Source organism: Globicephala melas, chromosome 10, assembly GCF_963455315.2.
Source record: "Globicephala melas chromosome 10, mGloMel1.2, whole genome shotgun sequence".
Taxonomy (NCBI): domain Eukaryota; kingdom Metazoa; phylum Chordata; class Mammalia; order Artiodactyla; family Delphinidae; genus Globicephala; species Globicephala melas.
In genome coordinates this window covers 99,534,696-99,553,592 of record NC_083323.1, presented here as the reverse complement: position 1 = coordinate 99,553,592, position 18,897 = coordinate 99,534,696, and the positions used below count along the sequence as shown (strand labels likewise).

General features: G+C 54.2%; 1 protein-coding gene across 6 annotated transcripts in view; it reads right to left on the bottom strand.

Moving 5' to 3' along the window:
- Positions 1 to 18,897, bottom strand: part of DDX11 (DEAD/H-box helicase 11) — a 71,909-nt gene that overhangs the window by 9,027 nt on the left and 43,985 nt on the right. For 5 of the 6 annotated variants that reach the window (XR_009565543.1, XM_060306493.1, XM_060306491.1 and 2 more), the window contains 15 exons: positions 17,256 to 17,504; positions 16,731 to 16,817; positions 16,279 to 16,427; positions 9,775 to 9,820; positions 8,912 to 9,019; positions 8,660 to 8,747; positions 8,085 to 8,296; positions 6,476 to 6,628; positions 5,633 to 5,679; positions 5,239 to 5,318; positions 4,345 to 4,389; positions 4,177 to 4,244; positions 1,055 to 1,376; positions 786 to 917; positions 190 to 302 (listed from right to left, as the gene is read on the bottom strand). Coding sequence is in view for 5 of the 6 variants with exons in the window: in XM_060306493.1 (XP_060162476.1) it covers positions 190 to 302; positions 786 to 917; positions 1,055 to 1,376; positions 4,177 to 4,244; positions 4,345 to 4,389; positions 5,239 to 5,318; positions 5,633 to 5,679; positions 6,476 to 6,628; positions 8,085 to 8,296; positions 8,660 to 8,747; positions 8,912 to 9,019; positions 9,775 to 9,820; positions 16,279 to 16,427; positions 16,731 to 16,817; positions 17,256 to 17,504 (1,899 nt within the window). In the remaining variant the exon portion in view is untranslated. The remainder of the gene's footprint in view (positions 1 to 189; positions 303 to 785; positions 918 to 1,054; positions 1,377 to 4,176; positions 4,245 to 4,344; positions 4,390 to 5,238; positions 5,319 to 5,632; positions 5,680 to 6,475; positions 6,629 to 8,084; positions 8,297 to 8,659; positions 8,748 to 8,911; positions 9,020 to 9,774; positions 9,821 to 16,278; positions 16,428 to 16,730; positions 16,818 to 17,255; positions 17,505 to 18,897) is intronic. The other variant, XM_060306495.1, reaches the window with a different exon arrangement.

The window sequence follows — 18,897 nt, the reverse complement described above, 5'->3', positions numbered from 1 at the left end:
GGCAGGGCAGTGCCCACCCCACCCCAGACCCAGCCACGACACAGAACAGCAGCGCCACCTAGTGGACACTGCGTGGCTGGCTCAAGCTAACCCCCTTCTGGTCGGGGGACTCACAGGATGGAAAGAGGCCTGATGCTACATCCTCCCCATCCCAGCAGCTGGGCGCGAGAGGCTGCGCCGTGTCCTTACCGGTTGCATGGTACCCCCTGCGAGGACCACCGCCCGGCATTCCTTTACCACCTGGGCAAAGTGCACGGCTGGATTCAGGAGCAGGAATTTGAGGCTGCTCTGACTGAGGCTGCCTAAAAGAGAAAGACAGCTACATGGAGAAGGGCAGGTGCAGGCCCAACAGAGACCTCCATCTGCCTGAGACAAAGGGGATGTCCAGTCGGGTCCATGTAGAAGCCATAAGAGATACGACTTTCTCTTTAAATTAGACCCATCTCATCTCCAGGACAACCCTGAGGTAGATGGCAGGACTGTCTCCCTTTTCACATGAAGAACTGAGATTTAGGGAGAAACTGGTCCAAGTCATGCAGCTCATAGGTGATGGAGCCACGACTCCAACAAAGCCCACCTGACCTTCGCACTGGGCTACGCGGAGTCTCTGGCAACCTCGCCCGAGACCAGCCAGCAGCCCAGCACCTCTTCATCCCTCCTCACCCCCTCGACTACTGGCGTGGGTCACAGGTGGCCAGTTTTCACCCATTTCTGCGTCCCAAGCTGGTGGGGTACCAGATGGAAGTAAAGCAGCCTGGCCCCAGGCTGGCTCCTCCCGGGGTTACCTTGACGGCTCAGGATGACCCTGCCATCCTGGTTGGCAGTGGTGAGAGCTGCGAGGAAGCCTTCGATGTGCATCAGCGGGGAAGCGGGCCGCGGTGCCCTGTCCTCCCCCTCCTCCGCGGGGGCTGCAGGAGCTGCACAGAGCAGAGGAAGGAGGAGGGTCTGGGAGCCCGGACAGCAGGGGGCTCCCTGCACCTGGGCTAAAGCCATCCTCCGGGAAGACCATGCGTGAGTAAGGCTAACTCTTGCCCAGGCTCCCCCTCTGACTCACCCGCAGTCATCCCCGGCTGCAGGCTCTGCAGGAAGTGCTGGAACCCGGACAGTTTGGGTTGCTCCCTGGAGGGCGCCAGGACCGCCCCGTACCTCTCTGTGAAGCCGAAGAGCTGGGACAGGGATGAGAGCAGTGGTTGTGAGAGGGAGCCGGACGGGCCCCTCCCCGCCCCTGGCGAGCTGCCGCATGGTGAGCACAGAGACAGGGCGTTCGGAGGTTCGGCAGGCCAGGAGAAGAGACGCACGGAGGACAGCGACGGGGGCCCGCGCAAAGGGACACGTACCTTTCTGCTGACCATGCTCTTTTCACAGTAGCGCTTCACCTGCGAAAGCAAACCCAGCCAGAGGCGCCGGGAAAACAAATCCAGCTGGAGAAAGCCACCTTCCAAACAACAGGAGCAGGCCCACGCCACCCCCTAGGTGCCCAAAGCGCCTCTTGTGGTCGCATCACCCTCCTGCCTGAGGCCTCCCCTCTGCCACTGTCCCCCCCGCTGCGTGCGCATGCGCGCACACACGCATATACACACACACACACACGTGCGCGCGCACACGGTGCCCTGCCACAGAAGGGACTCGGCAGCACAGCACAGCCTCTCCTCTCTAATGGTGCTTGGTGACGGCCACGTCCCCTCTGCTCTCCTGCACCATGACAGCAAAGCTGGACCTTGAGGATTAAGAGGTAGTTTTTAAAAAATCCTATGAGCAAAAGCATGACCCAAAATGGAGAGCTGGGGCTTCCCTGGTGGCGCAGTGGTTGAGAGTCCGCCTGCCGATGCAGGGGACGTGGGTTCGTGCCCCGGTCCAGGAGGATCCCACATGCCGCGGAGCGGCTGGGCCCGTGAGCCATGGCCACCGAGCCTGCGCATCCGGAGCCTGTGCTCCGCAACGGGAGAGGCCACAACAGTGAGAGGCCCGAGTACCGCAAAAAAAAAAAAGGGAGAGCTGGGCTACGTCAGGGGCATGTGGAGGAGCTTGGTTGTGAGCACAATGTGCAAGATGAGGGGTGTGGAGCCCCTGAAGATCTCTGAAAAGGGGCCATCTTCCATTAAGATTCACTGGGGATGAGAAAACCGTAATTCAGAAAGAGTCATGTACCACAATATTCCTTGCAGCACTATCTACTATAGCCAGGACATGGAAGCAACCTAAGTGTCCATCGACAGATGAATGGGTAAAGAAGATGTGGCACATATATACAATGGAATATTACTCAGCCATAAAAAGAAACGAAATTGCGTTATATGTGTGGTGAGGTGGATGGACGTAGAGTCTGTCATACAGAGTGAAGTAAGTCACAAAGAGAAAAACAATACCACATGCTAACACATATATATGGAATTTTAAAAAAATGGTACTGGGACTTCCCTGGTGGCGCAGTGGTTAAGAATCCACCTGCCAATGCAGGGGACACAGGTTCGAGCCCTGGGCCGGGAAGATCCCACATGCTGTGGAGCAACTAAGCCCGTGCACCACAACTACTGAGCCTGCGTTCTAGAGCCCGCAAGCCACAACTACTGAACCCGCGTGCCAAACTACTGAGCCCGCGTGCCGCAACTACTGAGCTTGTGCTCTAGAGCCTGCGAGCTACGACTACTGAGCCCATGTGCCACAACTACCGAAGCCCGCGCGCCTAGAGCCCATGCTCTGCAAGAAGAGAAGCCACCACAACAAGGAGCCTGTGCACCGGAACAAAGAGTAGCCCACGCTCGCTACAACTAGAGAAAGCCTGTGTGCAGCCATGAAGACCCAACACAGCCAAAAAATAAGTAAATAAATAAATAAATAACGGTACTGATGAACCTAGGGGCTGGGCAGGAATAAAGATGCACACAGACGTAGAGAACACACTGGAGGACACAGCGGGGAAGGGTAAGCTGGGATGAAGTGAGAGAGTGACATGGATTTATATATACTACCAAGTGTAAAACAGATAGCTAGCGGGAAGCAGCCGCATAGCACAGGGAGATCAGCTCGGTGCCCTGTGACCACCTAGAGGGGTGGGATACGGAGGGGATATGGAGATATGTGTTACGTATAGCAGAAATGAACACACCATTGTAGAGTAATTATACTCCAATAAAGTTGTTAAAAAAAGAAGATTCACTGGGGAACTCCCTGGTGGTCCAGTGGTTAGGACCCCGCGCTTTCACTGTCGAGGGTGCAGGTTTGATTCCTGGTCAGGGAACTAAAGACCCTGCAAGTTGCGTGGTGTGGCCAAAGAGAAAAAAGAAAAAACGTCACTGGACTGTAGTCTGTAAAAAAGACACGAGGCAGAGAACAGGACCAGAGACCAGAAAGGAGCGAGGAGGGCAAGCGCCTGCTCTGGGGCAGCAGCTGTGGGATGAGAGCACGGGGTCAGGGCCTGGCAGCGTGTGGATGCGAGGTGAGGGGGAAAGGAGTCCAAGGCCATTCGGCCTGCCGCCCGCCTGGTGGGGGATGGCAGCGACCAGGCCAGGGGGCAGCTGGTGTGAAGGGGAAGGGGGAGCGGGGCCTTGAGCCCACACAGCCGGGTTGCCCTGGGCTCCACCGAGCACCACCAGCACCCTCGTGTGTGCGGCGTGCTGTCCTCCTCAGCTGGGGAGGCTGAATGACGTGGTGCCCCTCCCTTGGAGTCACGGGACCCACGCGCTGCCTTGGACACGGTGCTCTGTGTCGTCAGCAAACCAGACTCACTAAGGTGGTCTGTCAAGCGACAGAGCCTGTGCCCCATCTGGAGGGAGCAAAGGTTGAGGCTGGGCCCAACCCAGGCCAAGCACCCTAGCCGCGCTCTCAGGCACCTCAGCCTGACAGCTGGATTGCAAAGTCATTCGTGCTCTGCCCAGCGCCCGGGAAGACTGTGCCCGAAGACAGGTGGAGGGGAGGCACCTGCGAGCGTCCGCTTATTATACAGAGAGGAAGGCATGGCTCCCCGTGACCCTCCGCCCCAGGCTGAAGACTGCCCTCCTGCGACATGAGCTGTGTGTGAGGGTCAGGTACAGTAACTCTACAGACCCTCGGACCTCGAGGCTGCTCAAGGACAGAAGGAATTTCCTTTCTATTCCTTCCACCGTCTTAACGCTGTTCCGCCCACGGGGGGCGGGCAGAAAAGGAACCTGGATGTGCCACACAAAGGTGAAAACCTACCTTGAACAGGTTGATGTTGTCGATCTGGCTCTCAAAGAGGAAGTCGCTGACGGTCTTCAGCTCCGTCCCTAAGGGCAAACAAGCGAAGGGCCCTGAAGCCCTCGCTCTGAGGACCGTGGCCTCCGCGCCCCAGAGGGCAGCTCAGAAACGGCTCCCACCTGCTCTTACCTGCCTGAGACAGGCTCTGGGTATTGGGGCTTTGCTTAACGTTCCCTACAAAAGAGAATCAAACAGGTCAGGACGGTGGGCCTCTGGCCCCCATCTTCCCCCTCTGCTCTGTAGTTATCGAGTAAGAACGCTCCTATCTGAAGGGGTCTTCTGCCATTTACAGCACCCAAAGGCCCCACGAAGGGGGAGGGGGGGACTCAAGGTCTGACCCACGTGCACACGCAGCCCAAGCCTGGCGATGTCATCCTTTCCCACATCCTCCGAGGAGGCGGGGATAGGGACACCCCACTCCACACGGGCGCCAGCAGGAGACACCCAGGCTGCACGGCAGAGACCCAGTGAAGAGCATCAACGTGAGACAGATCCCCCCGAAAAGCCCTGCTGCCTTTCTGCCCTTCAGCTTCTATAAAAGCTTGCACAGGAACTGCCAGAGGGAAGTCGTGTGGCTCCGAATGATGCCAAGAAGTGTGGGCCCCGGAGCCAGAAGACTCCAGTCCCTCTCACCGGGCTCACGAACCACAGGCCGGTCACCTCTGCTCCGGGCTTCAGTTTACTGGCCTGAGGGTTACCGTGCCTGCGCCGCCTTCCTCACAGGAGCACCCGAGTCCCGAGTCCCATCACTGTGACGTAAAGTGTCATACACACATTTCTATCACAATATATTATTATTACTGCCACTTGTGGGGTCGGGCCTGGCAAAATAAAAAGGACTCAGAACAGGGGCAAATCAACCAGGGCTCTAAACAAAGGTCTAAGGCCGGACAAATAAGAATTCTCTAAGTCAATGGCCAAGGCGATTCCTGAGAGACAGAAACCCCAGGGGTCCTGACTGGCGTCCGGGGAACGGAGCCCAGCAGGCTCAGCAGCTGGCCGCGGGGCGGGGATGCTCCTTACCGCCCAGCACCGTCACGAACTTCTCCAGCACGTACAGGATCTGCTTGATGTACATCAGGTTCTTGGCCTTCAAGCGCTTCCTGGGGAGAAGCCAGTGGACATCGGCGGGAGAACCCCGGCTTCCCCTCCCGGTGCTGAGCTGAGGCCCTCCTGTCTGCTGTCTTCCCAACCGGCTCACGAGCTACACACACTCTCCCAGAAGGGCGGCTCACTGTGGCCCAGGGCCTGCACGGCCTCCTGGGGTGCACGCCTAACGAACAGGAGGCGAAAGCACGCTGGCCCCCATCATGCTGGGCCCGGCCAGATGCTACCCCGGTGCCTCCTCTCGCAGGCTGGCTTTGGGGTGCCGAGGCTGAGTGGGGCCTTCCCAACCCCTCGGGGGGCAACGTCTCACCCATATCGTTCCATGTACTGGAGCAGCTGGGAGTGGGCCTGGCAGAGCTGGAGGGAGAACAGAGAGCGATGTGATGGCAGAGCAGGCCCTAGACCAGCAGCCTGGGGCCGTGCCAGAGACGCCCTCGATGATGCCTGGACAACGCCAGCGAGGACACTTGGGGGGCAGTCGAGGTGAAGGGGCGCTGGTGCAGTGGCATCCGCGGAGGGTCAGGGAAAGGGGAAGACGATGACTTGCAGATAACGAACGTCCCTGCTAGTGCTTCCTGGGGTGGGAAAGACATGCTGTCTGCTGGGAGAGCCGGTTCCAGGCAACCATCACGGCTCAGTCCAGGCCAGCCGGCACTGGGCAGTCCAGGGGGTGGGTGTCACGTGGGCTTGAGGGTCAGAAACCGCTGGTCAAATCCCAGGCTGACCTCAGGGGCAGCGCTTAACCCTCTCTCAGCCTCCGAGTCTCTACGTAAAACAGCCACCAGCCCGACGCAGAGTCAGCGTGAAGATGTGGTGCAGGGCACATAGCGTGAAGACGTGGTGCAGGGCACATAATGGGCAATGAACAGCGGCTTTCAGAAACCTCGAGCATCCCTCAAAGCAGTATCAACAGTAACAACCAGCTGCACAAGGACCCCTGCTTCTCATCCCACCATCCGGCTCACGGAGACCTAGTTAGCAGCACCCTGGCCCGGAGGACTCTGGGCGACACAGGCTGGGGAGAAGCAAGCGAAGCGCCCGCTGCCTGGGCTGGGTCCCGTCCTCGGTCACGCTGGGGGTCCCCGGCCTCGGCTCAGCGCGCCCGCTGCCCCCCACGGCAGGCCCTGGCCTGGGAAGGCAGAGGCCGACCCACCTGGGAACCGCTGACCTCCACGCTGTGGATGCCGGTGATGGTGTCGATCAGGTTGTGGGCCTCGTCGATGACCACGACCTGGCCCTGCAGCCGGATCCCCGCCGCCTGCCGGGCGGCCGCGTGCAGCAGTATCTGGTAGGGCAGCACCACCAGCTGGAGGGGGAGAGGCGGCCTGAGGCGGGAGCAGGACCCGTCCCACAGTGGGCGGGCCCAGCCCCCGGAACACGCGTAGGCGGGCACTCCGGAGAGAAAGCTAGAGCAGTGCACTGTGCTTTGAGCTGGAGAACCTTCCCCGGAAAGTCTTATGTGAGACATCAGCTACAGAACAGATAAAACTGGAGCCGACTGCACTTCCGAGTGGACCAAGGGCGGAAGGGCGGAGGGGCCTGGAGCCCCTGCTGCAGAGCCCCTTCTGCGCCCCCAACGCACCAAGGTCCCTCAACACGCTGTGACAGCACTGGGCCCAGAAAGCAGCCCCGGGTTCTGGCCCTGGGGCCGCCACTTCCCAGCTGTCTGACTCTGGGACAGGCAACCTTTCTGAGCCTCGGTTTCCTCGTCTGCAAAACGGGCTTGAGGAAGTCTATCTCAAATGAGGGTTAAGGGGGGGGAGGCGGGGTAACAAAAATGAAAGCACTCTGTCAATTTCTTAGGTGCCGTGTTGTTATGACGATTTTCCAGTTAAAAGGATACCGATAAAGTGAAAATCCAAAAAACTGGAAACTTAAGGCCCAGGTTTTAACACTGGCTCCGCTACTCATCTGCTGTGAGAAAACAGATCAATCACTTAACCCTTCTAGGCCCCGGGGGTCCTCACGTGTAGAATATGAATAATACCTGCCTTAGCTATTTCAGTGGGCTACTATAAACAAAAACGACATGCAAAGTGCCTTAAAAAGTCGAGATCATAAGAGTTTCAGGATATCTCACTACATTGGCACCCAAGTGTGTCCAGACCCCAGGAGGGCTGAGACCACCGTGAGGCTGGGTGGGCTCCCCAGTTTCTCAGTGACCCTCACACTCAGTTCCGGGCAGCACACTGACAAGCATCTAACTGCCAGGTAATGTTATTACTAACACAGTTCCCTGCATCTTTAAAAATCTATGGAAGTCTTCTCTTGATTATATGAAATTCTCCATAAACGATACGTTATTTCCAAAAGTCATTCAAATTAAGGGAGTAGAAAGAAAACAGTTAAATCATACCACCAAATAACAATGATATCATTTTTGACTCCATACAGCAAGTCTAGGGAAGGGTCTCCACCTGTGCTGCAGGCAGGTGCGCGAGGTGGGACGACCACGCACCCAAAGGGCACCTGGAAAGACCTTTGCGTCCCGTAGCTCCCCACGGCACTCTAGTTTCTGCCCTGGCGCTAATGCGCCATCCCCCAGGACGCCAACTGTCCCTGCAGCCCAGAGCCACCTAGGCACCTGGGGCCTCCTCCAACCCTATGTACCAGGAGAGAGTGGGTGACGTGTCCTCAGTGGGCGGTGTGTCGGGCAGACAACCACGGCCAGTGACACCCTCCTGAACCAAAAGAGGAGTGAGAACTCCCTCCTGGGCCCCGCTCAGAGCCGAGAGCCACCGCCCAGCCTCCGGGGTCTTCACCTGGGCTGCTGGAATGGCGAACCGGCTCCCGTAGTAGGGACAGGCCCGAGCCTCCTTCCCCAGGGCCACCAGCTGCTCGATGTCCTTCACCTCCAACAGGACCTCGTCCCGGAGGAGCTGCAGCTGCTTATGGTTGTAGAAGGGGCAGGTGGCCCGCGGCTCCAGCCTCCTCCTCCGCCCGGGCTTCTCCTCCTCGACGACGCTCTTCTTCTCTGAGGGGCGCAGGCACAGGGGCAAAGGCAGAAAGAACCTCAGCTGAGGTTCTGACCGCGGGGCCAGAAGGGGTCTGTACCACGGGGCGGGGCCGCTAAACCCTTCCGGAACTGCTGCTTACGGACTCTTCGAAACATCCTGGCATTTTACCTCGTCTTCTCTAGAAGAGGCCTATGATATCGCCTCCTAGCCAGGGTACTGGACTAGATCCAGACTAAAAAGCAAAAAGACCTTTTCCCCACGTGAGGCTCTTTAGGAAGGAAGCCTGGTCTGCTCTGCCCTCGTTCCCACCGTTTCCCCCGTCCCAGGGCTGCACACGGTCCCAGAGGCCCTCCCTACAGCCTCGGGGCGCTGGAGGCTACCGTGTTTGCTTCTCTGCAGCTCCACACAGCGGTCATTGATGAGCTGCACAGAACCTAGCTTTCTCACATCTTCATTGACACAAAGATTCTACAAGACAGAGGAGAGGGTAAAGGACACGGGGCTGGCTAAGCGACACAGAGCAAGCCACCGGGCCTGCCCGCCTTCCAGGAGCAGGTCCTTCCTTCCAAGGACCAGCAAGGCACAGGGGCCGGTCCCGCCCGCCCTGCTCGCCTGCCCGGCCCTGCGCTTACCTGCCGAGAGCCCAGGGACACAAGCCGAGTGTCCTTGCCGAAGGGGCTCTTCTGTACCTCATGCACGAACTGGGCCAGCTGCGAGTGCGTCCGACTGCAGTAGTAAATCTGCTCGGGGTAGCGGGGTTCAGGGCAGACTGTCAGCCCCAAACGTTCTCGGCACAGCAAGGAGGGCTGGGGCCTGAGAGGCCGAGGGAATGGAGAGGGCACCCGGGACACAGACCTAAGGAAGGCGACTGCCCCCGGGCAGACCTCTGAGAGCCCTCAGGCCAGGGCGTCCCCCCACCCGGGTCATGCTGGGCCCCTGCTCCTGCCCCTCTGGGAGGCTCGGTCATCTCAGGAAAGGGAGTTTCCCCTCAGTGGTGGCTCCTGACACAGGGAGGACTCCGAGAGTCCAGGGTGTAGGGGGAAGCGGGGCGGGCGGGCCCCCATGCACTTCCCAGGGCTTGGGGGGCGAAGCAGGAGGAGGCTGAGCTCACCTCTCTGTGCGCCCCTCCAAGATTTAGGAGAGCCGGGGAGGAAGAGAGGAAAAGGGGGGTGGGGGGTTTCTAATGTCAACAGAGAAAACCCGAAGTCCCACACACACGAAGCCTGAGCAGCGTCAGAACCACACACAGCTCCCAGCACCCCAGGCAAATGCAAATTCAGACCAGAGGACAGGGGACAAGCCACTGAGAGCCAGGGGCAGAGCACCCGTCCCCCACCTCCTGCCACCCCCGGTGGAAAGGCCGCCCCTCGACGCCCTGGGGCGCAGGCGTCTCCCGGGGACCCAGCCCCCCTGCCAAGCACCTGGAGACTCGGGGGCTCCCACCTCCTCCCTGGACCCAGGTCAGTCACAGGAGACCCAGGACCTGGTGTCTCACCTTAGTTACATGTTCTTCCTCCAGGTCATCCTCATCCGCGTCTACTCTGAGAGAGGAAAAAACACACAGCACGGAAAAAGTCTTCTCGGACTTTTGTGTTTTGTTTTTATTCACCTGGAAATTCAATTTTTAAAGGCAGAAATGTACACTGTCTAGGGCTCTCAGAGAGGAGTTATCAACAGGGTCGGCCTCCTGGTCAACAGAGGATTGTTCAGGCAGCTCTGTGTGAAAGGCCGGGATTTAAATCACATGCCACGTGGGGACAAAGTCGGCAGGACCCCATGAGGGGCTGCGTGTAGGAGGGAGTGAAGAACATCTTGTGTTCAGAACCAGGTGGGTGTGTCCTCGGAGGCTGCTGTCCCCCGAACCCAGGGCGTCGGAAGCCAAGCTGCAGGACTGGCGGCCCTGGCCTGGACCCTAGCGAGTACTTTTTCCTTGAATATTCGCAAACTCCACTAAAGTTTTTTACCTCGTCCCCTGGGGAGGAACAGAAGAGCAGGAAAGGCCACAGGGCACTGGCTGCTCCTGTCCCCCGCCAGAGAGAGATGGGGGACGCGTAGAGCAGTTAGCATCTCAGCCCTGGGCGGGATCACAAGTGTTAGTTCTAATTCAGGCCCTGGAACCGGTGCCTCAGGGCAGGACTCTGAGCACCAACATGGAAAAGCCCAGGACCAAATGGTTTCACCGGTGAATTCTACCAAATAATTAAAGAAGGGCTTCCCTGGTGGCGCAGTGGTTGGGAGTCTGCCTGCCGATGCAGGGGACATGGGTTCGTGCCCAGGTCTGGGAAGATCCTACATGCCGCGGAGCGGCTGGGCCCGTGGGCCATGGCCGCTGAGCCTGCGCGTCCGGAGCCTGTGCTCTGCAATGGGAGAGGCTAGGGCAGTGAGAGGCCCACGTAACGCAAAAAAAAAAAAAAAAAAAAAAAAAAAATTAAAGAAATAATGCCAATCCTTCTCAAATGCTTCCAGAAAACCGAAGAGCAGGGAATATTCCCAAACTCATTTCATGAGGCCAGCGTTACTCTGATACCAAAGTCGATAAGGGTACCAGAAGAAAAGAAAACTACAGGACAGTATCCCTGCTGAATATAGATGCAAAAATTCTCAACCAAAGCACATCAAATTCAACAGCACGTTAAAAAGATCATATTTCACGATCAAGGAGGATCTATCCCTGGGACGCAAGGATGTTTCAACATAAGCAAATCAATAAATGTGATACATCACATAAACGAAATGAAAGACAGAAAATCATATGATCATCTCAACAGATGCAGAAAAAGCATCTGACAAAATTCAACATCCTCTCATGATAAATATTCTCAACAAATTGAAGAGAAGGAACATACCTTAACACAATGAGGCCATATGTGACAAGCCTGCAGCTAACATCACGCTCAGTGGTAAAAGGCTGAATGCTTTTCCTCTAAGATCAGGGACAAGGGTGCCCATTCTTATCACTCATCCTCTACATAGTACTAAAGTCCTAGCCAGAGCAATCAGGCAAGAAAAAGAAATAAAATGCATCCAATTTGGAAAGGAAGAAGTAAAATTGTCTGTTTGAAGATAACATGATTTTATATGTAGAAAACCCTAAAGATTTGACCAAAAAACTGTTAGAACTAATAAACAAGTTCAGTAAAGTTGCAGGATTCAAAAATCAACATACAAAAGTCAGTTGCATTTCTATAGACTAACAACAAACTATCTGAAAAAGAAATAAAGAAAACAATCTCATTTACAATGGCATTAAAAAAAATAAAATACTTAAGAATAACTTCACCCAAGGAGCTGAAAAATCTGTATGCTGAAAACTACAAGATTTTGATAAAAGAAATTGATGAAGACACAAATGGAAAGATAGCCCGTTTATGAATCAGAAGAATTAATGCTACTAAAATGCCCATACTACCCAAAGCCATCTATAGATTCAACTCAACCGCCACCAAGATTCCAATGGCATTTTTTACAGAAATAGAGAAAACAACCCTAAAAATCATACAGAACCAGGAAAGATAGCCAAAGCAATCTTGAGAAAGAAGATCAAAGCTGGAGGTATCAACACTTCCTGATACCAAACTATATTACAAAACTATAGTAATCAAAACAGTACAGTACTGGCATAAAAGCAGACACATAGACCAACAGAACAGAATTGAGGGCCCAGAAATAAACCCCTGTGTATACAGTCAACTAATTTGAAAAGGGGGCCAAGAATACCCAATGGAGAAAAGACAGTCTCTTCAACAAATGGTGCTGGGAAAACTGGATATTCATATGAAAAAGAATGAAACTAGACACCTATCTTACACCACTCACAAATTAACTCAAAATTGATTAAAGACTTAAATGGAAGGAACCTGAAACCATAAAACTCCTAGAAGAAAACATAGGGAAAAAGCTCCTTGACATTGGTGTTGGCAATGATTTTTGGGATACAACACCAAAAGTGCAAGCAACAAAGCAAAAATAAATAAGTGGGACTACTTCAAACTAAAAAGTTTCTGAACAAAAGAAACCATTAACAAAATGAAAAGGCGACCTATGGAATGGGAGAAAATATTTGAAAATCATATAGCTGATAAGGGGTTAATATCCAAAATATGTAAGGAACTCGTACAACTCAATAGCAAAAAAACCCACAAAAAACAAAAAAAACACCAAAAGCCACACATAATCCAATTTCAAAATGGGCAGGGGAACTGAATAGGCATTTTTCCAAAGAAACATACAAATAGCAAACAGGTATAGGTACATGAAAAGGTGCTCAACATCACTAGTCATCAAGGAAATGCAAATTAAAACCACAGTGAGATATGACCTCACACTTGTTAGAATGGCTATGATCAGAAAGACGAGATAAATGCTAGTGAGGAGGTAGAGAAAAAGGGAAACCTTAGTGCACTGTTGGTGGGAATGTAAATCGGTATAGTCACTATGGAAAACAGTAAGGAGGCTCCTCAAAACATAAAAGTACCGTCTGATCCAGCAATCCCACTTCTGGGTGTTTATACAATGGAAATGAAGTCACCATCTCAAAGAGATACCTGAATCCTCACATTCGCTGCAATGTTATTTACAAAACCAAGACATGGAAGCAACCTAAGCGTCCCTTGACAGATGAATGGGTAAAGAAAATACGGTGTGTTTTACATACACACACACACACAAAACGGAATATTATTCAGCCACTAAAAAAAGAAGGAAATCCTGCCACTTGCAATAATATGTATGAACCTTGAGGGCATGCGAACTGTGTCAGAGAAAGACAAATTCTGTACGATCTCATGTACGGAATCTAAAAAAACCAAATTCATAGAAACAAAGTAGACTGGTGATTTGCTAGGGACTCGGAGGGGGAGGGTGGAGAAATGGGTGAAGGTGGCCAAAGGGTACAAACTTCATTATAAGATGTACACATCCTGGGCATGCGATGCATGGTGACTACGGTTAATAGTACTGTATTGTAAACCTGAAAGCTGCTAAGAGCAGGTCCCAAACGTTCTCACCACACAAAAGAATGTTAAGTATGCGAGGTGATGGGCGTGTTAAACCTTACGGTGGTAATCATTTCACAACACACACATATACTGAACCATCGCTTAGGCATGTTACACGTCGAGTACAGGCAGCCCTCATTTTATTGCTCATTGCTTTACTGCTTTTTTTTTACAAATTGAAAGTCTGTGGTGGCAACCCTGCATCAAGCACGTCTATCGGTGCCCTTTTTCCAACAGCATTTGCTCACTTCGTGTCTCTGTGGCACATTTTGGTAATTCTCGCAATATTTCAAACTTTCATTATTATTATATTTGTTATGGTGATCTGTGATCAGCGACCCTTGACGCTACTATTGTAACCGTCTTGGGTGCCCCGAACCACGCCCATACAAGATGACAAACATAACTGTTGAATGTTGTGTGTGTTCTGACTGCTCCACTGACCAGCCATTCCCCCATCTCTCCCTCTCCTTGGCTCTCCTCATTCCCTGAGACACAGTCTTGAAATTGGGCCAGTTAATAACCCTACAATGGCCTCTAAGTGTTCAAGTGATAGGAAGGGTCACATGTCTCTCACTTTAAATCAAAAGCTAGAAATGGGGCTTCCCTGGTGGCGCAGTGGTTGAGAGTCCACCTGCCGATGCAGGGGACGCGGGTTCGTGCCCTGGTCCGGGAGGATCCCACAGGCCGCGGAACGGCTGGGCCCATGAGCCATGGCCGTTGGGCCTGTGCGTCCGGAGCCTCTGCTCCGCGGCGGGAGAGGCCACAAAAAAAAAAAAGAAAGCTAGAAATGAATTAAGCTTAGTGAGGAAGGCATATTGAAAGCTGACAGGCCAAAAGCTTGGCTTCTTACGCCAAAGAGTTAGCCAAGCTGTGAGTGCAAAGGAAACGTTCTTGAAGGAAATTAAAAGCGCTGCCCCAGTGAACACAGGAATAATAAGTAAAACGGTGTTATTGCTGATATGGAGAAAGTCTGAGTGGTCTGGATAGAAGATCAAACCAGCCACAACATCCCTGTAATCAAAGCCTAATCCAGAGAAAGGCCCTAACGCTCTTTACTTCTATGAAGGCTGAGAGAGGTGAGGGAGCTGCAGAAGAAAAGTCTGAAGCCAGCAGAGGGTGACTCGTGAGGTTTCAGGAAAGAAGCCGCCCGCACAACACCGAAGTGCAGAGTGAAGCAGCGAGTGCTGAGGTAGAAGCTGCAGCAAGTTACCCGGAAGATGCGGCGAAAGCGGCTACACCCAACAACGGATTTTCAGTGGAGACGAAACGGCCTCATATTGGAAGAAGATGCCATCTATGACTTTCATAGAGAGGAGAAGTCAGTGCCTGGCTTTCAAAACTTCAACGGACAGGCTGACTCTCTCGCTGGGGTTAATGCAGCTGGTGGCTTTAAGTTGAAGCCAATGCTCATTTACCGTCCGAAAATCCTAGAGCCCTGAAGAATTATGCTAAATCTGCCCCGCCTGTGCTCTGCAAATGAAACAGCAAAGCCTGGATAATAGCACATCTGCTTATGACACAGTTTACGGAATATTTTAAGCCCACTGTTGAGACCTACTGCTCTGGAAAAAAAGGTTGCTTTCCAAATATTAATACTCACTGAGGACGCACCTGGTCACCCAAGAGCTCTGATGGAGACGGACAGTGAGACGAACGCTGGTGTCATGCCTGCTAACACAACATCCACTCTGCAGCCCACGGCTCAAGGAGTAGCTTTGACTTTCAAGTCTCATTATTTCAGATATACATTTGTAAGGCTTTAGCTACAGACGGACCTGGGCAAAGTCAACTGAAAACCTTCTGGAAAGGATTCACCCTTCTAGATGTTATTAAGAACATGTGTGATTCACAGGAAGAGGTCAAAATATCAACAAGAACACGAGTTTGGAAGAAACTGATTCCAGCCCTCATGGATGACTTTGAGGGGTTCAAGACTTCAGTGGAGGAAGTCACTGCAGATATGGTGAAAACAGCAAGAGAACTAGAATTAGAAGTGGCGACTGCAGATGGGGCTGAACTGCTGCAAGCCCATGACGAACTTTAATGGATGAGCAGTTGCGTCTTACGGATGAACAAAGAAAGCGGTTTCTTGAGATGGAATCTAATCCTGGTCAGGATGCTGTGAAGACTCTTGAAATGGCAACAAAGGATTTAGAAAATTACATAAACTTAGTTGACAAAGCAGCAGCAGGGTGTGAGAGGACTGACTCCAATTTTGAAAGAAACTCTACTGTAGGTAAAATGCAAACAGCGTCGCTGCTACAGAGAAGCTGTTTGTAAGAGGGGGAGTCAATCGATGGGGCAAACATCACTGTCGCCGTATTTCAAGAACCTGCCGTGGCCCCCCCAGCCCTCAGCAACCATCACCCTCATCAGTCAGCTGCCACCAACACTGAGGCAGGACGCGCCACGCCGACAGCAGAGGCTCAAAGAGCATTTGTGAAATTAAAGCACGAATGACGGGGAGGATTTCACGGGGACGGCGGGGCCTAGAAACGGCCCAGGTGTTACCTTCAGCGTTTCTAGTTCACCCAGGAAGTTACAGCTCACAAACTAGAAACCTATGAACCTAGACCAAGCCAAGCCTTAGGTGCAAAGAAAAACACGGGCTGAGGACACCTCGAGGGCTTACGTCACAGGCCTCACACGGCCCAGTTTGCTATTAAGAGCCTGAGACTCAGAGCCGGGCCAGCGGAGGTTCAGGTCGCCGGCTGGCGGCCTCGGCCAGGCACAGCATCCTGCTGGGCTCGGTGTCCTGGGTGCAGAGTGGAGACAAGAATACCACGGAGGGTACGGAGGTGACACCTGCCTGAGCTGGCAGAGAAAGGGCCCCTGTCGTCATCCTTTGTGCCCCGAGGAGAGGCCTCGCCGGGGGAAGAGGGCAGGAAGCCGGGTTTCCGCCCCGTCGGTGCCCCACGAGTGACCAAGAAGCCGGGCCCGAGAGGAAGGAGCCCCGCGCAGCCACCCCAGGGCAGGGGATGCAGGGGACGCGCTCTCACCCGCTGGCTGAGCCTTTCTCCTCGTCACTCTCGTACTCGGCGAGGACCAGCTCGTCCTCCCCCCAGGCCAGCTGCTCGGGCCCCGAGCCTGCTGCCAGCATCTCCCTGCTCAGGCGGAGGAGACGCTCAGTTTCTTCATCTTCCTGTCTCTGCGGAGGAGCGTGGCCAGTGGGGAGAGAGAAAGAAACCTCAGCGCCAGAGCCCACCCCCTGGAGAGGCAGCCTCTGGGGGCCAGGCCAAGGGCAGCGACACACACACCATCGACACGGGCCTCACCCGATGGGTGTCAAGGCCCCAGGATGAGTCCCTCAGCACAGGCTGCCCTGCTACCGGGCGAGGAGCTCGTAGCCAGAGGGCACCGGGAGGGGCTGAGGTCCCGGCGCTTGCCCGCATCCGCTGCACCGTGAGGCCCCATGCAGGGGGACGCCCCCCTGACACGGGCCGCCACTCACCATGCGCTTGGCTGCGAACTTGAGCGACGCGTTGTGACGGATCTGCCGAAGGCGCTCCTCTCGCTTCTTCCTCCTGACCTGCCCCTCCTAGAGGGGAGGGAGCCAGAAAGGAGACCCCTGCAGGAAGCCCCAGCCTCCCACGGCCCCCGCGCACCTCCCTGCCCTGCCAGCCTCCTGTCGGCCAAGCTGTCGAGCTCACTGCTGCGGGAAGTGCGCGCCTCCCTCCCGAAGCCCCACGCTCTCCATCCAGTGCAGCCCGTAAGCGAGTCTGCAGCCAGGGAAGCCTGTGGCCAATGGCAACGGTGCGGTTCCTTTCCTGGGAAAGGATGGGAACCGCCAACCTAGGGAAGGCCTGGTGACATTGGCTTTCTACTGACAGCGAGGGCACAGCACCCTCCACCAGGGCGGTGGCCGGGGGGCTGAGGGGCACCGTGAGGACACGAGCTGTCCTGCTTCGGGATCCACCCGAAATCCTCCCGGAGGCCCCGCTTCCGGATCACCCCACCTCTCGTAACCCGATCTCACCTTTAGCCGGTCCACCAGCTCCCTTTCTTCTTTCTTCTGCACAAACTGAGTGACCCAGTCGGGCTCTCCAGCGGCCCTCGGGGAGCCTGGGCTCTGCTGGCAGGAGGGTGGGGGACACGGGGCCTGGCCCTTCCCATTGTTTAAGGGGTCGGCTCCGGCCTCAAGGAGACGCTCCTCCTCTTCCTGTTTCTTCTGTTCAAAGTCGCGGAGCCAGGAGAGGGCCCCACAAATGAGACTTAAGGATTTTCCCTACAGGAAGAAAAACGTGCTCAGAAATAGAGGATGAGAAACGAAGCTCCCCTAATGGCCTTTCCCGTTTTGTTTTTTTAAAGCTTTTTTAAAAATGTATTTTATTTTATTTATTTTTGGCTGTGTTGGGTCTTTGTTGCTGTGTGCGGGTTTTCTCTAGTTGTGGCGAGCAGGGGCTACTCTTCGTTGCGGTGCGCGGGCTTCTCATTGCGGTGGCTTCTCTTGTTGCGGAGCACTGGCTCTAGGCGCGCGGGCTTCAGTAGTTGTGGCACGCGGGCTCAGTAGTTGTGGCTCACTGGCTCTAGAGCGCAGGCTCAGTAGTTACGGCGCACAGGCATAGTTGCTCCGCGGCATGTGGAATCCTCCCAGACCAGGGCTCGAACCTGTGTCCCCTGCCTTGGCAGACGGATTCTTAACCACTGCACCACCAGGGAAGCCCACCTTTCCCGTTTTAATAAAGCCTTCGAGGGAGGTCTGACTTTAAATATCAGAGGGTGCTCTAAGACCAGCCTCGGAAAGGAAGGAAAAAGAAGGGGACTGGCAAGAGAACGGCTGGGGGAAAAAAATAGGAAAAAGGGAGAAATAAAAGTGAAATTCTTTACTTATATGGCTCACTGGTCCTCAGAGAATGAAAGCGGCTTATCAAGTTGTATATAAGTACTGCAGGTCATCATAATCAGAAGAATGGGAGAAACTGAATCAACAGCCCAGAAAATAAAGCCAAAACAACGCACAGCCTGGAATCCCGGATACGACTTGCTGGCGGGGAGCTGCAGCCAACGTGCGGACAGGAGGTGACCAGCCCCATGAGTCCCAGTGTCAGGAAACGTTAAAGCAAGCCAACTGCTCTGCGGAGCACAACTGTTGGTTTAAAGACCAGAATTCTCCCCATAGGTCCTTGATATGGGGTGAATTGTCCCCCCAAATTCACATGTTCAAGTCCTAACCCCCAGTGTCTCAGAATGGGACCCTACTTGAAAATAGGGTCATAGCAGATGTACTGAGTTAAGAGGAGGGTGGCCCTGACCCAGTAAGACCGGTACCCTTGTGAAAAGGGGAAATGTGGACACAAAGGCAAGGAAGGCAGACGATGGGAAGAGCCGTGGAGAAGCCCGCCGTCCACACGTGGAGGAGGGGGCCTGGACAGTCCTGCTGACACCTCATTCGGGACCTCCGGCCTCCAGACTGTGAGACGATAAATTCCCGCCATTGTGCCCACTCCATCTGTGGTGTTTTGTGATGGCAGCCCGGGCAGACGAAGGTAATAATTTTATGATGAAGTGTGATACTGAGAGATCACTGGATGCTGTGAGCGCAACAGGCATAAGTACCTTAAAAACTACACAAACCTTTAAAAGACAACTATCGACTCTTAAAAAAGAGACAAAAGATT